Consider the following 15,021-nt stretch of genomic DNA (forward strand, 5'->3'; position numbering starts at 1 on the left):
TGGTTTAATAGCACCAGAGTTTTCACTTGCAAAAAAAAGGCATATCTACCATTTTCCCTGTTCGTATCATCGTTGGGGGCAATTGCAGCATCACCGGCTAACAGGTTCTTGAAAGATTTTTTTTTTTTTTACTTTTTACGGTGATCGTCGCATGGCATGTTTTCTTTTCGAAAGGGAGGCAATTTCTTATATTGAAGCCAAAAACAATACATCAAAACGCTATAAAGACTTAAGTCTCATAAAGTTCCGGCCTCTGCTAACACGCACGCATCTAAAAAGACATTAAAAAAAGAAAGCGAAAAAAAGCATGGCTCTGATGACATTCAATCCGTAGACTAGATGGCCATCTACCTGCCGAGAAGACAGAAGAGAGACTTGGCCATTGTTCACCTTGATTGCAAAGTCAGAGCTGCCCACCCGGAAGCCTCTGCAGAGCATCAGTCGCCAGCTCGTGAAGCCATAGGAATGATGCATCCTGTCAAGGGACACCTTGTTGGTCTGAATCACCATTGAGAGTGTCAGGAAGGACATTTCCTGCAGCACGCGGACGCGGAAGGTGGCCACTGCCATGCCTAGCGGTACCAGCCAAAGGTCGTGCATGTACCATGCGCTAAGAAAGCCGACGTCAGTGACCAGGGATCCATCGGTGGCGCTTGCTTCTGTTTTAACACTCTTTTAACAATGGGCACGGTAGCAGTAGCAGATTCGAACCCCTAGCGTTTGTGCCGTTAATTATTTCATTGTAAAGCGGAATGGTGGTACATTTTTCAGAGTACTCATGAAATAAAAGCGGTGCAGTACAGCTGAAACCACAAACTAGTAGGAATGAAAACCTAAAGCAGGCTGCCAGTCCAATATAACCTGCAGAAACACACAATGCGGCAACATTTGTGGATAATGGATAGACCTCAGATCGGACTTAAAAGGCTTTTTGTTTGACAAAGCCGGGGCAAACATCACGAGATTCAACTGGCTACTCAGTTACTGAAGAACACGCATGCTAACTTGACTGTTCAGACAGAAACTCCTGTTTTTGGTGATGAAGGCATTCATCGCATCGGTCTTTGTGTGGAACTTAACCAGCATCATTCTTATGGGCTCTGGGACACCAGCTCTGTAGCAGCAGTATGTGTGGGAATTAGATAACTACGAACGGGACTAGCAAACCGGAGTGGGCGCCTCATGTCCTTACCTTAGAAAGGTTTCAAACGGTGGAGGTTCAAAGTTCGTGCCACACAAAAAACGCTCTATGTCATCTGCGAGGGCATTTCGTGGGACTCCTTGCAGTAATACCTGGAAAGACCAATACAACAAAAAACAGAATCAAAACTTTAGCATTGTTTCCAGACAAATCAACAGTTGATATCAAATGCGTATATTTACTAGAATAAGACATTGGAGATTTGGGAGGGATTCAAGTCCAATGTATATGCACAATCAATAGCACTAAGCAGAAGAGAAATAACGATATATTGGTTCTATGCAATCTACTTGCAAGCATAAACAGAAATTGATCACATACATATACTTTAGCACAAAACTATCACTTACCGCTTTCCCATCGAAGGACTTTTTGAGATCCCATGTTTCACGACTTATCTGTTTAGAGCAGACAATATATCATTGTTTGGCGCTGGACCAACTGAAAAACAGATAAAAGAGAAGTCCCGCATTACCTCATCAATCCTGTGCAGACGATTCTGATTTGCTTGCCTAATTGCGGTGGTAAACATTGCCTTCGAAGAAAACCTCAGCAAACTGATCAAGTAAAGCATTAAAACAAGTTTCAGGTTGATAATCACATCCAGGAGTGGGCAGAAATAAATAATAGTACAAATAGTATACAATATCATGTCAACAGCTATTAAAAATCAATGAAACCATGACATATGTTTACCATAAAGACAGTGTTTGATAGTAGTAAACCAAGTACTTGTGTTTGTACCATCATCCTTAGCATCATACAGAATAATAGCATCAATGAAGAAGTAACGATTGTACTTGTTTGGTTCAGCTTTTTTTCTGACGATCTTTTCGGAGAATCTGGTTGTGGGAACAATTTGAGTATCGTGGGAATTACGTGTGGAGTAAGATGAACATGTCCATAGGGTTTAGCATCTAGAAAGTGACAGATTCCTATTATCGCGGCGACTCGGCCGATTTTGTGTTCACGTTGATTTTGAACGGTTTTCACCAAAGCAATTCTCATAGAAGCGGACTAAAAAACTGGGTGTTTGGCAGTCTGCAGCATTTTCTAGCAACCAGAACCTAAAAAAACTGAAACAAACACGGCCATCTTCCCTCATACAGAACTCGTCATGTGCTCAAGATAAATATCTAGCACAGATACACAACCTAACTAAATAGGTCATCGGACAGATCAACAAAAGCTAGACCAGGGTAATGCTTTATGAACACTATATGAAAATCAACCAGACACAAGGTTCATATCCAAGCTACAGTTCTAAATGGCTAAGGCATAACTTGTCCTGTGACCAGGTAATGAAGAACTGGAGCCGGTTAGGGGTCCAAGTTCAAGTAAACAAGGCAGAAAAAAAAGGATATATATATATATATATATATATATATATATATATATATATATATATATATAAACATGCAGAGAATGCAGAGCATAGAGCATGTCCCTTGTTGTTATCAATCATCACACAAGGTTACATACACAGAGCATGCAGAGAACAAAAAGTTTATATATACAGAGCATACGGAGGAACCATACGCGGCCAATGGAGCATATCCCTTGTTGTATTCAATCTTCACATCATCCAATGACAATCCACATCTGTCAAGGTGATGGATAATATCAGTTTTCAATATGTTCTTCTCAAGACGACTGCCTCCACCAATGACACTGTAAAACCTTCCATAGGCTAATCCTGTAGCAGTAGAAAAATATTATTGTGATATACTTGATCTATAACGTGAATAGGCACCTTATCAGCCAAAACAGTTATACAAACTATGAGTATAAAAAAGACAGACCCAGTGCCAGAGGCTACCACATGAGTGGAGTCTAGGAAAAAAGAGCCTGTGTGGGTACAAGCAAGAGCGCAAAACAGATGGCAGGAGCATGGAACTGAGGGCGGGTGCAGACAGGTAGATAAAGACCTCGTGGCTAGGTTAGGAGAGAAACAAACAACCCCACTCCTTGAGTCATTGCCACTGCGAGTCCTCATCACCACCCCTCGTACATCGTACATCCTTTCATCGCCACCGGCGCAGCCTCGTCCCAGCCTCCTCCTCCCTCATCCTACTATCTCTCGGCTTCCCATAGGTGGTGCATATGGATGCGCATATGGGACGGGTAAGCACAGCGGGGCTGGGGGGCCTCAGAGAGTGCATCAATAGCTGTCCGGGCATGCCCTCATGTGGTAAGTGGTGGATGGAGTGTGCTTTGCAGTGTGGTAGTGTGCGACCTGCAGCACTCAGCTGTCCCTTTGAGATACATTTCTATTATTTTCTCTAGACTAGAACCTGCTTGTGTATGAAAAAAAAAACTCGGTACTTCTGTGTTGGTTGACATAAATTTCTTCTGAAACTCTGTTCTCAAATGCTCTGAACCTGATAAAAATCCCTTGTTTGTGCTACCTTGTGATTTGTTAGCCTTGAAAATATCTGTCAATACTCTGTTGTCTTCATCTGTGCTGGTACCTCCAAATCTTGTTCCCAGCAGCAAAAACAAATTATATATAAAAAAGCACGTTTAGGCACTCTAGACGCTAGGCCACCAGTGGCCTAGTGCCTATCGGATTTTTGAACATGACAATACTCCACAGATATGAAATCAACTGAAATGACTATAAAAATTTACTTTTCCCTGTGCACGCATCCCCAACAAGGAAATGATGTCTTCTAAAATTAAATTGTTTTTTTCAGCTTACATGTGATGAAACTTCCAAAGAGGCAATAACAATGACGACCTTATACTGGCAGTAGTGTTACTTCACAGCGTTCCACAGATAAACTAGAGCTATATCTCATGCTTCGAAACCTATAATTCACCCTACCAAACGTGGTACTATGTCATGACCTTAGTCCTTAGAGATCAAATCCCTCCATCAAATTCACGGATAGGACACCCAACCTACATTTATGATCAAATCTATAGATACTTAGATAGCTCACCCAACCTATATTTTATTGTCGGCCACTCTATCCCTTTTAAGTTCCTACTCGGTCTTCTCAAACGGGAAGAGAACATCAAAGTATTAAACCCTAAACCCACCCAGAGCCAGAACAAACTGACAAGCTATAGGAGGAACACGAACAGGCACATGTAAAGGAAAATATAGAAGCACGAGGATGACCGAGCTACCTTCGCGGGATGCCTTGAAGAAAGAGTCATCCTGCGACTCTGCGGCCGTGGCGGCGGCTTCACCGGATGCATCCGCGGAGAAGAGCCGAGCAGACACCGGCGCAGACACGGCGAAGCGAGATGAGGAGGTATCTCTCGATGCAGTGACGACGCAGCGGAGGGCGGCAGCAGCGAGCCTCGACATATCTCCGGCGGCGGTGCGGCGGAACGGAAGATGGAGGAATCAGGAATGGCGTCGGCCTCGGGACTCGGGGTCGGGGATCACTGGCCGGTCGCTAATGGGTCTCGTCCTTTTTCTGATTTGTCATTTGTGCAATCATATGGGCTAGCTACTTGTTGGGCCTTGTATCTAAATGGGCTTTGAGGATCATCAGAGTCAATGGGCTTTATGAGTTGGAAGGCGTAGTTCTAAAATGAGGGCGTCTTTGTTCTCCCACGAACTTCATTGACGAAGGCGAAAAGAGAAGAATCAGCTCCATTTCTCTCGTTTGGGAGGAGGAGGAGGCGCGCGCCGGTGCCCGACCGTCGACCAGCCGCTACGACGCGGCACCAGGATAGGTGCTCCTGAGCTACGAACCCACACCCCACGGCCAAACTGTTGCGTGCGCCCCGGCCTTAGCATGAGGTGGCCGCTGGCGATCTCGACTCGCCGCCGCCCCCTCCTTTTCGTCCTTCTCATCGCCCTCTACACGATTCCTAGTGAGATCCGGCTCGTATCTGTTTGTTTCGGGTTAAGGAATTTAGTTTGAATGTTTTACCGTCACGGAGGGGTGACCAAATTATTCTACCATATTTGATTAGATAGGAGGTAGTCATTTTCCGTACTCACACTATTACTTTTTTTCCCAATGTATTTGTGGCCACTGACCAGCGAAAGAATTGGCCGCTGGGTATGGTCTGAGGTGCGATCTTCATAGGGGAAGAATGATTTATAGACTCGTGAATTAGAACTGCATGTAGAAATAAGTGAATTTTGGTCAGATAGGTGCCTCGATGATTTATTATGATAGGACCATCAGTGTGAAAATTGAAGAAGGAAATGCTCTGCAGCGTGTCTGCAAGTGTAAAGTATAGCGAGCAAAATCGTACCACTCATGATGAAATATTTCAAAGATGGGGTAGACAATAGGAAATGCCACCGTTTTTGCTTCTTATGGAACAATTTGGGCATTCTTTTAGTTTATGTTGGATCTATCAAGCCAGAACAATCCATATTGTGGTCCATTTTGGGGTTCAGGGTTAGGAAATATGTTATGTTGTTACAATGTTACATGCACAGTTTGTGCTCGTTATGAATCCCAAGAATAATCTTGCTTACATGTCCCGTATTCCTTGGGATTGGTGGTTGTGAATTTTTAGAGCTCAGGTCGAGAATGTTTTGTCTCTTACTCCTTCGGTCCTAGAAAAACTTGATGTTCTAGGATTTTAGGACAGATTAGTGACCAACAAAAATTACCCATGTACCCCTATAACCCTATTTATTGAAGGTGAATCATGCTAATTAAGGAACAAACCCCTCGTTAAAAGGAAGCATGGTGGCATGCTGACTGTAAGCTCAAGCTGATATGGACAAACCTATTGCCCAAGAGCTAAAAGAACAAGTTTTTTTGGACATTGTTTAAATCCTAGAACATCAATTTTTCTGGGACGGAGGAGTACTTGTTATATATTTCAAATTTTCAATTAGTTTTCTATCTTGAGAAAACAAAGATTGGTATTTTGCATTGTGGTAACAAAATTCTGATACATTTAGTGCCTTACAGCTATAGGTGTACATTTGGTAAGTTACAGCCATCAAACTAAGCTAAATGATTCTCGTCCTACATTTCAAATAGTTCTTCAGCTACTGGATGCCACTAGTTTTGTTTGATCGAAGTTGATCATTTTAACAAATTTAATTAACAGATACTAAGCCAACTGATTGTACTTCTTTTATCTTCTATTGGTGTATTTTCATCCAAGATGTCAGTAACTGTGTTTCAAGATGATATTTTTATTTTTGAATTCTTCCTAGCTACACTTGCTAGAATGGAATACATCAATAGATATGAGACATTGCATTTTACAAGCTATAGTTCAACAGATATACCATAATGAGGTCGAGGTCACGGGGCTTCTCATCGATGCTTTAGTAAGCAAGTGATTAGTTAAACATAAGAAGAGTGGCATATTGCCTATCAATCCAGATCATTTTGCATGGCGTCAATCTTCTTGTCACGGGCCGCAATCGATGAGGTCCCTGCCATGGGTGTAGGAGGAGAGATGAGATGTTTGTGCGTTGATGCGGCACAAGGGTGTCGGTGGCCCTAGAGGGGCAGCGGCCAGGGGAGGAGCGGAACTGCGGAAACAGTATTAGACTCGTGTTACCATGTTAGAGGAGGTATTGCCGCAGAATCAGATGCATCTATTTATGTATAGGGGAGTATATATAGTCCTAGAGGTGGTTGGATAGGAAAACCCTAGGCGCCAATAGGCTGGACCAGGCCTAGTACATATAAACCCTAATACACATATATGCAGCAATTAATATTCTAACAGAAAGGTCTTTTGTTGTCTTGTTTTGAGAGGTGGGGACCAAAGATAAACGTGTTATAGTTGATGGACCATTCTTACACAGATCAAAGAGTTGTGGCCTGTGGGTACTAAAATTGGACCTTTTCCTTTGTTTATTTCCTTCACTAATTATATGTGCATCACTGATTTGTGTAGGGACATTTTCATCGAGGCTTGTCACACTCGATACTGTTGAGATATTTACTACTCATGAATGGTTTGCCAAGCCAACAGTGGCTTTCCGGTGCAATGGAGCAAACAAAACATATCTGCCAGATGTAACGGAGGCGCACACGCCATATACCTTTAAGGGTGAAGAATCATGGCAGGCAAGTCAAACTGTTGGTATAATACTTAAAATTGATCTTCAGTTCCTCACTCATTGTTTTGTTAGCACCATATATTGAATATTGCAATTTTGGCAGCCCTTAACAGAGCTTCCAGAAAAGAAATGCAAGCGATGTGGTTTGTATGAGGAGGGCACATTTAAGCCTGATGCTGTCTTTGATGAATGGGAGATGTGTTCGAGTGATTTCAAGGGCGGAAAATACACCCGCTTTAAGGAAGGCCAGTTCAATGCAACATTCCTATGCCCAAACTGCACTGCCTCTACTGGTACGGCTGATACCCAATACCTATTCCTTTCTGTTTGCTGAGACATTTTTTTCTATGAACTCGCTTGATTTACCGTTGCTTTTCCATAGTCTAAGCTTGTTTTCTTTTGGTATGAGTAGTCTAGATTCATGGATAACACCTCTGCAGCATCTTTGATGATGAAGTTTCTGTTGAGTTTGTGATCCAAATTCTGGATTTGGAGGCTAGGCCAGCCAGCACACGCCAGGGGGTGGTGGGGCGGAGCCCACGCGGTATATATTAGTGACCCTAATTAGGATTTGCTGCGCGTCGTCGTTTTACACCTCTGGTAAGCCGTCGTCTACGGACGAGACGACGTTCTGTAAACACTTCATATATAGTGAAGGTTTCGTTTGGCTGGCGTCAATGGTTTTCCCTTCATATTGAATGGTTTTCCACGTAAATCTGTGTGTCATGCTCTGTGATTTGTTGGTTGATTTACTTTGTTTTTTCCTGCCGTTTCTGCTAACAGTTTCCTGTTGAATCGGTAGTAATTGACGTCAAAGATGCTTCTTTCGTGCCAGGACATGGAAACCCTAGACCAAGCGAAGATTTGGAAACTAAGAAGACATCTATTGCTGTCATCATAATAGCTAGTGTTCTCGCTTCAGTCCTTGTCGTCACTGCCTTGTTCGGGGGCTTCAAGTATTGGCAGAAGAAGAAGAGGGAGCGAGACCAGGTGCGGTTCCTCAAGCTCTTTGAAGAGGGAGATGACCTTGAAGATGAGCTGGGCCTTAGTAATGAATTCTAAAATAGTGCGTACAGTCTTACTTCCGATGTTTTCAGATGTAGTTTCCACGTATGATGTATAGAATGTGTGTTTTTGGTGACCTCCTAGTAGCTTTTGCAGAGGGAGTGAATCTTGCAACAGTTTGCACAAGCCCCGTAACGTACATATATAAAAGTGCAAAAATGAATGGATTCACGTATAGCCTTCAATTCTTCATCGAATGCTTCACGTTTCCCTTTTTCTGTGAGTTTGCCATGCTTAAATGCCCTCTGTAATGGGTATGCTGATGTGTTTGCTGATCATCTTTTCTCTGAGTACCCCTTCAGTACATGGTGCTGGAGGCTTGTTGGCATAAATTGGAATCTTGCTGTCTCTATCCTTGTTAGGCCTCTTGTGGGGAGGAGATCCTTTAAAACCCGGTTATGTTTATGGAGCTTAACACTGTCTCTAGCAAGTTATGTATATGGTTGTGCATATCACTATTTTGCACCGTAGATTGTATAGTGGAGTTAAAATAGAAAATGAGATAAGATAATGATGAGCTTGCTATTGTTGCTGCCGGGTGTGCATTTGGTCTGTGAGAAATAGTATATTTTTTAATGAAAAGGATTTGTCTTTGTAGCGCTGGAAACAACTTCGTGAAGATCTCTCTCCTACTTTGGTTAGGTTAAGTCTCAATGAAATCTCTTCTTGAGAACTGGCTTCTTGCTTTAATGCTTTCTAGGTGTGTTTTTTAGCTTTTTGAACAACTTTTTGTTCTTTTGTACAGACTTAAATTATGCCTTTATAAAATGAGTTGAAGGACTGAGTCGGGCCAACAGAGAAGAATGAATAGGAGCCAATAAAAAAATCTATGCATGCACAATTTTAACTTGCTTCTCAAAGCTTTACACAATCTTCCGAACACCAAAATTCACAAACGAAATGTTCTCGAACCAACAACTGTCTGGATATTCTCCGTGATAACCGACGAACGCAGCAAAACACTCGAACCGACCAAACCGCCTGCCGCTGGAGGCTGGACCTGCCTAATGTGACGAAAGAAATGAAATGAAACTATGGGCGTTAAAAGGACTGTAAAAAATCAAGCTCTTCTTCTCTCCTCGAATTTCCCAGTTCTCACAACGAACACATATAATATCCGTGCAGTGCACATCATCAAGAGGTAAAAGTACAAGTAAAGATCCGCGACCGAGACAACGCCATTTATCTCACTTTGCCGGCGGCCCCGGCCACGTGCTGATCCGCTCCTTCTCGTACTTGACGAACAGCGCGGCGGCCGCAGCGACGGTGTACGCCTGCAGGAACAGCGTGGCCGGCTGGTGGTACTTCACCAGGGCCTGCCCGGAGCCCAGCTCCACGAGCAGCACCGCGGCGAGCCCCAGCGCGGCCAGCGCGCCGTTGAGCCGCTCGCTGTACGCGGTGAAGCCGAGCTCGACGGGCGCGCCGAGCGCCGACCGGGGCTCCCGCAGCGGCACGGGCGGGAGCGTCACGGCGCTGGCTGACGCGGACGCCGCGGCCTTCTTCTTGCGCGCGCCGCGCTTCTTGGGCCCGACGCGGGACTTGATCCGTAGCACGCGCTCCTCGAAGTCGTCGTCCGCGGTGGCCGTCTTGGTGGCCGCCGGGGCTGGCTCCTGGTCGGCTGCTGCGGCGGTGTCCTCGCCGGAGGAGGCCGCACGGGGAGGGAACGGCAGCAGCAGCAGCAGGGCGCGGTGCCGGAGAGGGGAGCGGAGGGCGGTGGGAGCCAAGGGGCTGGAGAGCGGCGTCGCCATTGCTCCCCTTGGCGAGTGCACGCACCAGCACTTCATGGCGCGGGCACGAGCGCGTGCTTGCAGCTTGCGTCTTGGCTTGCCTCTGGTTTTGGATAGGGTCTTTGGTTGGATCGCGAGTGGCTCCGGTGGCTGCACGGTGCGTTGAAAACTGCCTCATGCACCGTTGCGGTCGTGTGACGAGGTATTTTTCCGTTAGAAAATTCGGGGCCAAAATGGTGGAAAATTTTATAGCTCGGCTTGTATGCGTCGTTGTCACGTTCACAATTCGGCCTCCTTTTCTGCGGTTTCTGCGGTTTTGCCCTACAAAATCTCGACACAGACAGTCAGACACGGACAGGCTAAAAAAATAAAATACAGTGGGCCTTTAAACCCACCACGTTAGAGCATCTCGAAGAGATCCCAAAAATTAATCCCCCAATACAAGAGAATTAGGATCCCCTAAATCTCTTAATTTCAATCTATAGACACCGTCTCCAATAGCTCCCAAGTTTTCTCAAAATTGTAATGCACAAGGCCCACAAATGTCGTACTTAGATGCCATCTCAAACCTCCTTGTGCCGCCTCCGAGCGTCAAGTTGATTCAGCTGTTTTAATTCTGAAAGTAGCTGTTGGTTTTCATAAAAAAAACTCCCCCTATACTTTTCATTATGTTTGCTTTGTCATCACCGAAATGAAACAGTAGTGTGTCTTGATTATTTTGTACGTATCAGCCCCAGAATGTAGTATCTGCTGAACAAAAACCGATGCCCCAGATTGTAGTATCACTTGGATACGATATTAAAAAAACTCAGGTGCAATGTATATGTGATGATGAAAACATAAAAGCAGAATTCAATAACCTTCAGCTGCAGTGTTGTACGGAGACTTCTCGTGCTTCCTGTGCTTCCTGTACGAGCTCCGGCACCGGCGTCGAGCGGGAAGCGTGAAGAGATGCGCATGAACAGAATATCAATACGGAGAATTGGGATGAGACGCGGTGGCGTATATTTGCGCAGGGGAGGGGAGGTTTTTGGCGTGCGGATGAATAGGGAGTCTTGATGAGGAACTGTTGGATGGTTGTTTTTTCTACTTTTTCCTAAACTAAGGATTGGATTATAATTATTGGGAGTTGTTGAAGATGCTCTTAGCACAGTTTTTTAGATACACTAGTCTATTTGTTTAGTGAGTCAGTGAGTGGTGAAGGCATTGTCTATGTTATCTGAGTACTTATGGTCCGCTAAATTATTTTTGAATTGAATCGTACAAATAAAAAAATAGAGGGAATACAATTTTGTGACGTGTTGTAATATTTCACAGAAATAGAAAAACATAGTATGTATGTTGTATGTATCTTTTAGTTTTACGAAACTGCTCCCTTCGTCCTAAAATACAATTTGTTTCAACCTAAATATACATCCATTAGTTAATATATGAATGTAGTTTGTATGTATGTCTATATTCATTATTATTTTCAACGAACGTGGATGGAAAAAAAGGAGGGCTAGAAAAAAAACTATATTTTAGAATGAATGGAGTATTATTTAGTGAAAATTTACCAAACCGTTTCGTTGCTATTTATGCTCAGATGTGCTTCTCGAGTATTCTTCATTTTAAATTACTACTAAAGTGAAAACTTGAAAGCACTAATTTGAATAATTTTTTATTTCAACAAATTTGTTGTCCTGTTTTCAATTATCGTATTTGCATATGCTACTTTGTTATGATAATGCATATGTGCATCTACGGATAACCTATTCTTATTGTTTGACATGCACTTTTGATGTGCAGGTGTATTTATAAAATGGGTCATGGAATCACTAGAATTATTGTTTGGGAATGGTTCTACACTTAAAATGGTTTTTATTATCTGATCATCTAGAGCAAGCCATTGTGAGCTTAATCGGAGTTCAGCGAGCAATGGAGTATTGGCAAGAAGCTAAAGTTTATCATGTGAGATTGAAACTGAACCTTATATGTACTAGTGAGGTGCACCTCACCTTATATGTCTAGTTTCTTGTTGCAGCGGTGAAGGAACGCGTGGGCCGGCAGCGGAGCAGGAGGTGGTGAACCAATCGTCATTTATCTAGAGTGACAATAGACTCTAAATTTACACTATAAAATGTAAAAATTGAATTAGGTTAGAATCGTGTCCTATTTTTATTTATTTTTAGACTAAAAAAATTAGGGCTCTAGCAATTTGTGACCAAATATTTGGATCACGATCTATTACCACTCCTACATTTATCTATATATTTGAACACTTCGGATTGTCTTAGGGTATGTATAATGGGGAGACAACAAAATAATTTTTCAAGCACAAAATATAACTAATAGAGTGTTTATAAATATAGTCTATTAATAAATATAGAAGTGAATATGTTTTAGAGCATTAGATGGATATAACAGAGGATTCCTACAAAAGAAGTGAAAGCATCTATTACTACTTATCATAAGACATCATAAAAAACATCTATATTAAACACTAGTGTATATGCCCTCACTACTACTGTACTACGCTGTTTGGTCAGGCACTGATCGAATAGGTTGCTTTCCGTCCGTCTTTTCTCACGGCCGATCCACGTAGAAAAAAAGTCAGACTTTCAGTACGATGGTAAAAAAAAATAGTTTTGGGTGCAGAAAAAAAAGGGATGGAATTGGAATCACATGCATGCTGGATGTGGTCCATGTGGATGCTTTTGGAACAGGTGTTACGATCAAATAATTATTCTAACCAAGTCTACCATAAAGTTGATTAGCACTATCTACATTGAAGTTTTCAAGAGCTCTTAAAATTCGGAGGCTTCATGTTGTAAAATAAGGAACACAGAACTATAGATAACACTATTTGATATTGTTTGTATAGTGAAGTTTGAAACAAACGATAAGATAGAGAATGGAATAGAAGATCTGCTGAAGATAGCCTCAGACCGATACTAACAAAAAGTTTTATGATACATATGATAAAATGAACCGTTATGTCAACGTTGATAACAAAAAAATAACAGGTTTTTGTAAAAACGCACGTGTCTTCACAATTAACCTAACAACTCGTCAACTTTGCTAATACTCCACTGAGATTATCTCAGTATTAAATGCAGAAACAGACAGATAAAATCTCCGCTGAGAGTGGCCTAGGAATTTCAGCTGATGAGATAATGTTCAAATGTTTTCGCATTGTGTAAGTGATGACACAATGAACATGGGAAACGTGGGGCTTTCTAAGAATTGTAGCTTTAGGCTCTCTCCAACAAGAGCCGCTAAAGGCTTCTGTCCGCTAAACGTAGGGGACGGTCAGGTCCTGTACGCCTCCAACAAGGTCCTCTAAAGCGTCCTCTAAATTATAGAGGACGTCCTTCCACCGCTAAACGTAGAGGTTCTCTCTCCGTCCGCTATCCATCCGCGAGCTATCCACATGCGACCAGAAGGTGTGACTGTGGCTCTGCATTCAAGACGTGAGGGGACCCTTCCACATTTAAGGAGTGAGGGGATTTTTTTTTTCAAATAAGAATTAGTTGATAAATGCATGTTACGTTTGATGATGAACTTCACTTTGTACTAATGTGACTCTAAATTTGAAATTATTAATCACACATTATTTCGGAAAATAGTAATCGTAAATTAATTAAATATACTATTTTGCGCATCCATTTTATTGCATGTAATGAAAACAAAACAAAAAAGCTAAATGAATGGAAAAACTAAATCTGTTAACGCTATAGCTTTAGAGGACCGAATTTAGGAGACGTTGCTGGAGACTGAGAAGATATAGAGGAAAGAATCTTTTAGAGCGTGCTGTAAAGGACAGAGAATATTCCTTTAGAGGATGGAATTTAGGGGGCGCTGCTGGAGACAGCCTTAGTTCGTTGCTATTTATATACACACGTTATTTTTTTGTTCTGAGAATAATTTGTTTTAGGGCTAGTTTGGGAACCACAATTTACTAAGTGATTTTCGTTTTTTCAATGAAATTAGTTCATTTTCTTATGAGAAAATAAAAATCACTTGAAAAAAGTAAAGTTTCCAGACTATCCCTTAGAAAAAATTATATATTTACTAGCTGCCAAACTTCAATTCCAAAGGCTTCAACACATAAAGAACTGGACCATCCTCAAACTTCGATTCCAATACAGTTGACATTGCCTGACCTTTAAAGCTTAAAGTGTGGTTTAATTCAAAATCAGCAGTTCAATGCAATATTGGATAGCGTACTGAATGTGCATCGCATTATTGAATATTTAAACTGAGTACAAATATAAAACCAACATCTTCAACCTCCATACAAGATCCAATTATAAGTTGGCTAACAATGAGCCTTGAAGTCCCTTAAAGGTGGTTCTTTTTTTTTTGGTAAGTTTGGCATGAGCAGTTTCAAATAAAACAAAATATCAATCCAAAAGACATTACTATCTGATCCAGTTATTGTGATTTATGTGAGTATTGGTTTGTGAAGATTTGGACATACATGCTCAAAAAGGACAGACAAAAGCCAAGCCGAGATGCTGGTATCTGGTACAGTGCATAAATAAGTGAATGGACAAGGAGGAAATGCAGCGCATAGTTGGTCGAGACATAGTTTTTGGTCCTTTGTTACGAATTGAGATGTTTCTTATCTATATATTTTTTTAGTCTTGTTATTTTTTTGCTTGAATTTATAGCATGTATAACAACTGGTTTTGTAAAACATGAGTCAAGTTCTGTTTGGATTCCTCTTCTAAATTTAGCTCTAAAGTTCATGAAAGTAGGTCGATCTATATTTTTAAAAGTATCAGTGTCTACCGTAAATCGTACACTTCAAGCTAGCTTGGAAACTTCTTTTTTTGGGGGGTGGAGGGAGATTGGAGAAAATTAAGGAATATTTTAATTTATTTTGGCCTCAGTCTTTACGCTCATTTTGAATTCAATGTTGGCCACGTTTGGATCCCTTATTTTAAAATTCACTGTTAGCCGTTTGGAACCCTTCATTTTAGAGGAATTAGAATTTATTTAATAGAGTAGTTTATTTAGTTTAGAATTTGACA

General features: G+C 41.9%; 3 protein-coding genes across 4 annotated transcripts; 1 reads left to right on the plus strand and 2 right to left on the minus strand.

The window, feature by feature from the left end:
- Positions 1 to 722: 722 nt before the first annotated feature.
- On the minus strand, positions 723 to 4,532 carry LOC103639287 (uncharacterized). The gene is made up of 6 exons (NM_001301619.1): positions 4,337 to 4,532; positions 2,741 to 2,897; positions 1,677 to 1,758; positions 1,552 to 1,599; positions 1,193 to 1,293; positions 723 to 1,114 (listed from the first exon to the last, which is right to left on the minus strand). The coding sequence occupies exons 1-6, from the start codon at positions 4,518 to 4,520 to the stop codon at positions 982 to 984; spliced, it is 705 nt and encodes a 234-aa protein (NP_001288548.1). The 5' UTR covers positions 4,521 to 4,532; the 3' UTR covers positions 723 to 981.
- A 190-nt stretch (positions 4,533 to 4,722) lies between these two features.
- On the plus strand, positions 4,723 to 8,468 carry LOC103639288 (uncharacterized). 2 transcript variants are annotated; one of them, XM_008662048.4, is made up of 4 exons: positions 4,723 to 5,035; positions 7,046 to 7,218; positions 7,315 to 7,504; positions 8,047 to 8,468. In XM_008662048.4, exons 1-4 carry the CDS (start codon positions 4,957 to 4,959, stop codon positions 8,271 to 8,273), a joined length of 669 nt encoding a protein of 222 aa, XP_008660270.1. In that variant the 5' UTR covers positions 4,723 to 4,956; the 3' UTR covers positions 8,274 to 8,468. The 2 variants fall into 2 exon arrangements, with proteins under 2 accessions (XP_008660270.1, XP_020400420.1); XM_020544831.3 differs by having other exon boundaries at positions 4,922 to 5,035; positions 8,029 to 8,468.
- A 626-nt stretch (positions 8,469 to 9,094) lies between these two features.
- On the minus strand, positions 9,095 to 10,199 carry LOC103639289 (uncharacterized). The gene has a single exon (XM_008662049.2). It carries the CDS (start codon positions 10,058 to 10,060, stop codon positions 9,464 to 9,466), a length of 597 nt encoding a protein of 198 aa, XP_008660271.1. The 5' UTR covers positions 10,061 to 10,199; the 3' UTR covers positions 9,095 to 9,463.
- Between the last annotated feature and the right edge of the window lie 4,822 nt (positions 10,200 to 15,021).

The sequence above is a fragment of the Zea mays genome, chromosome 9, assembly GCF_902167145.1.
Source record: "Zea mays cultivar B73 chromosome 9, Zm-B73-REFERENCE-NAM-5.0, whole genome shotgun sequence".
NCBI classification, from domain to species: domain Eukaryota; kingdom Viridiplantae; phylum Streptophyta; class Magnoliopsida; order Poales; family Poaceae; genus Zea; species Zea mays.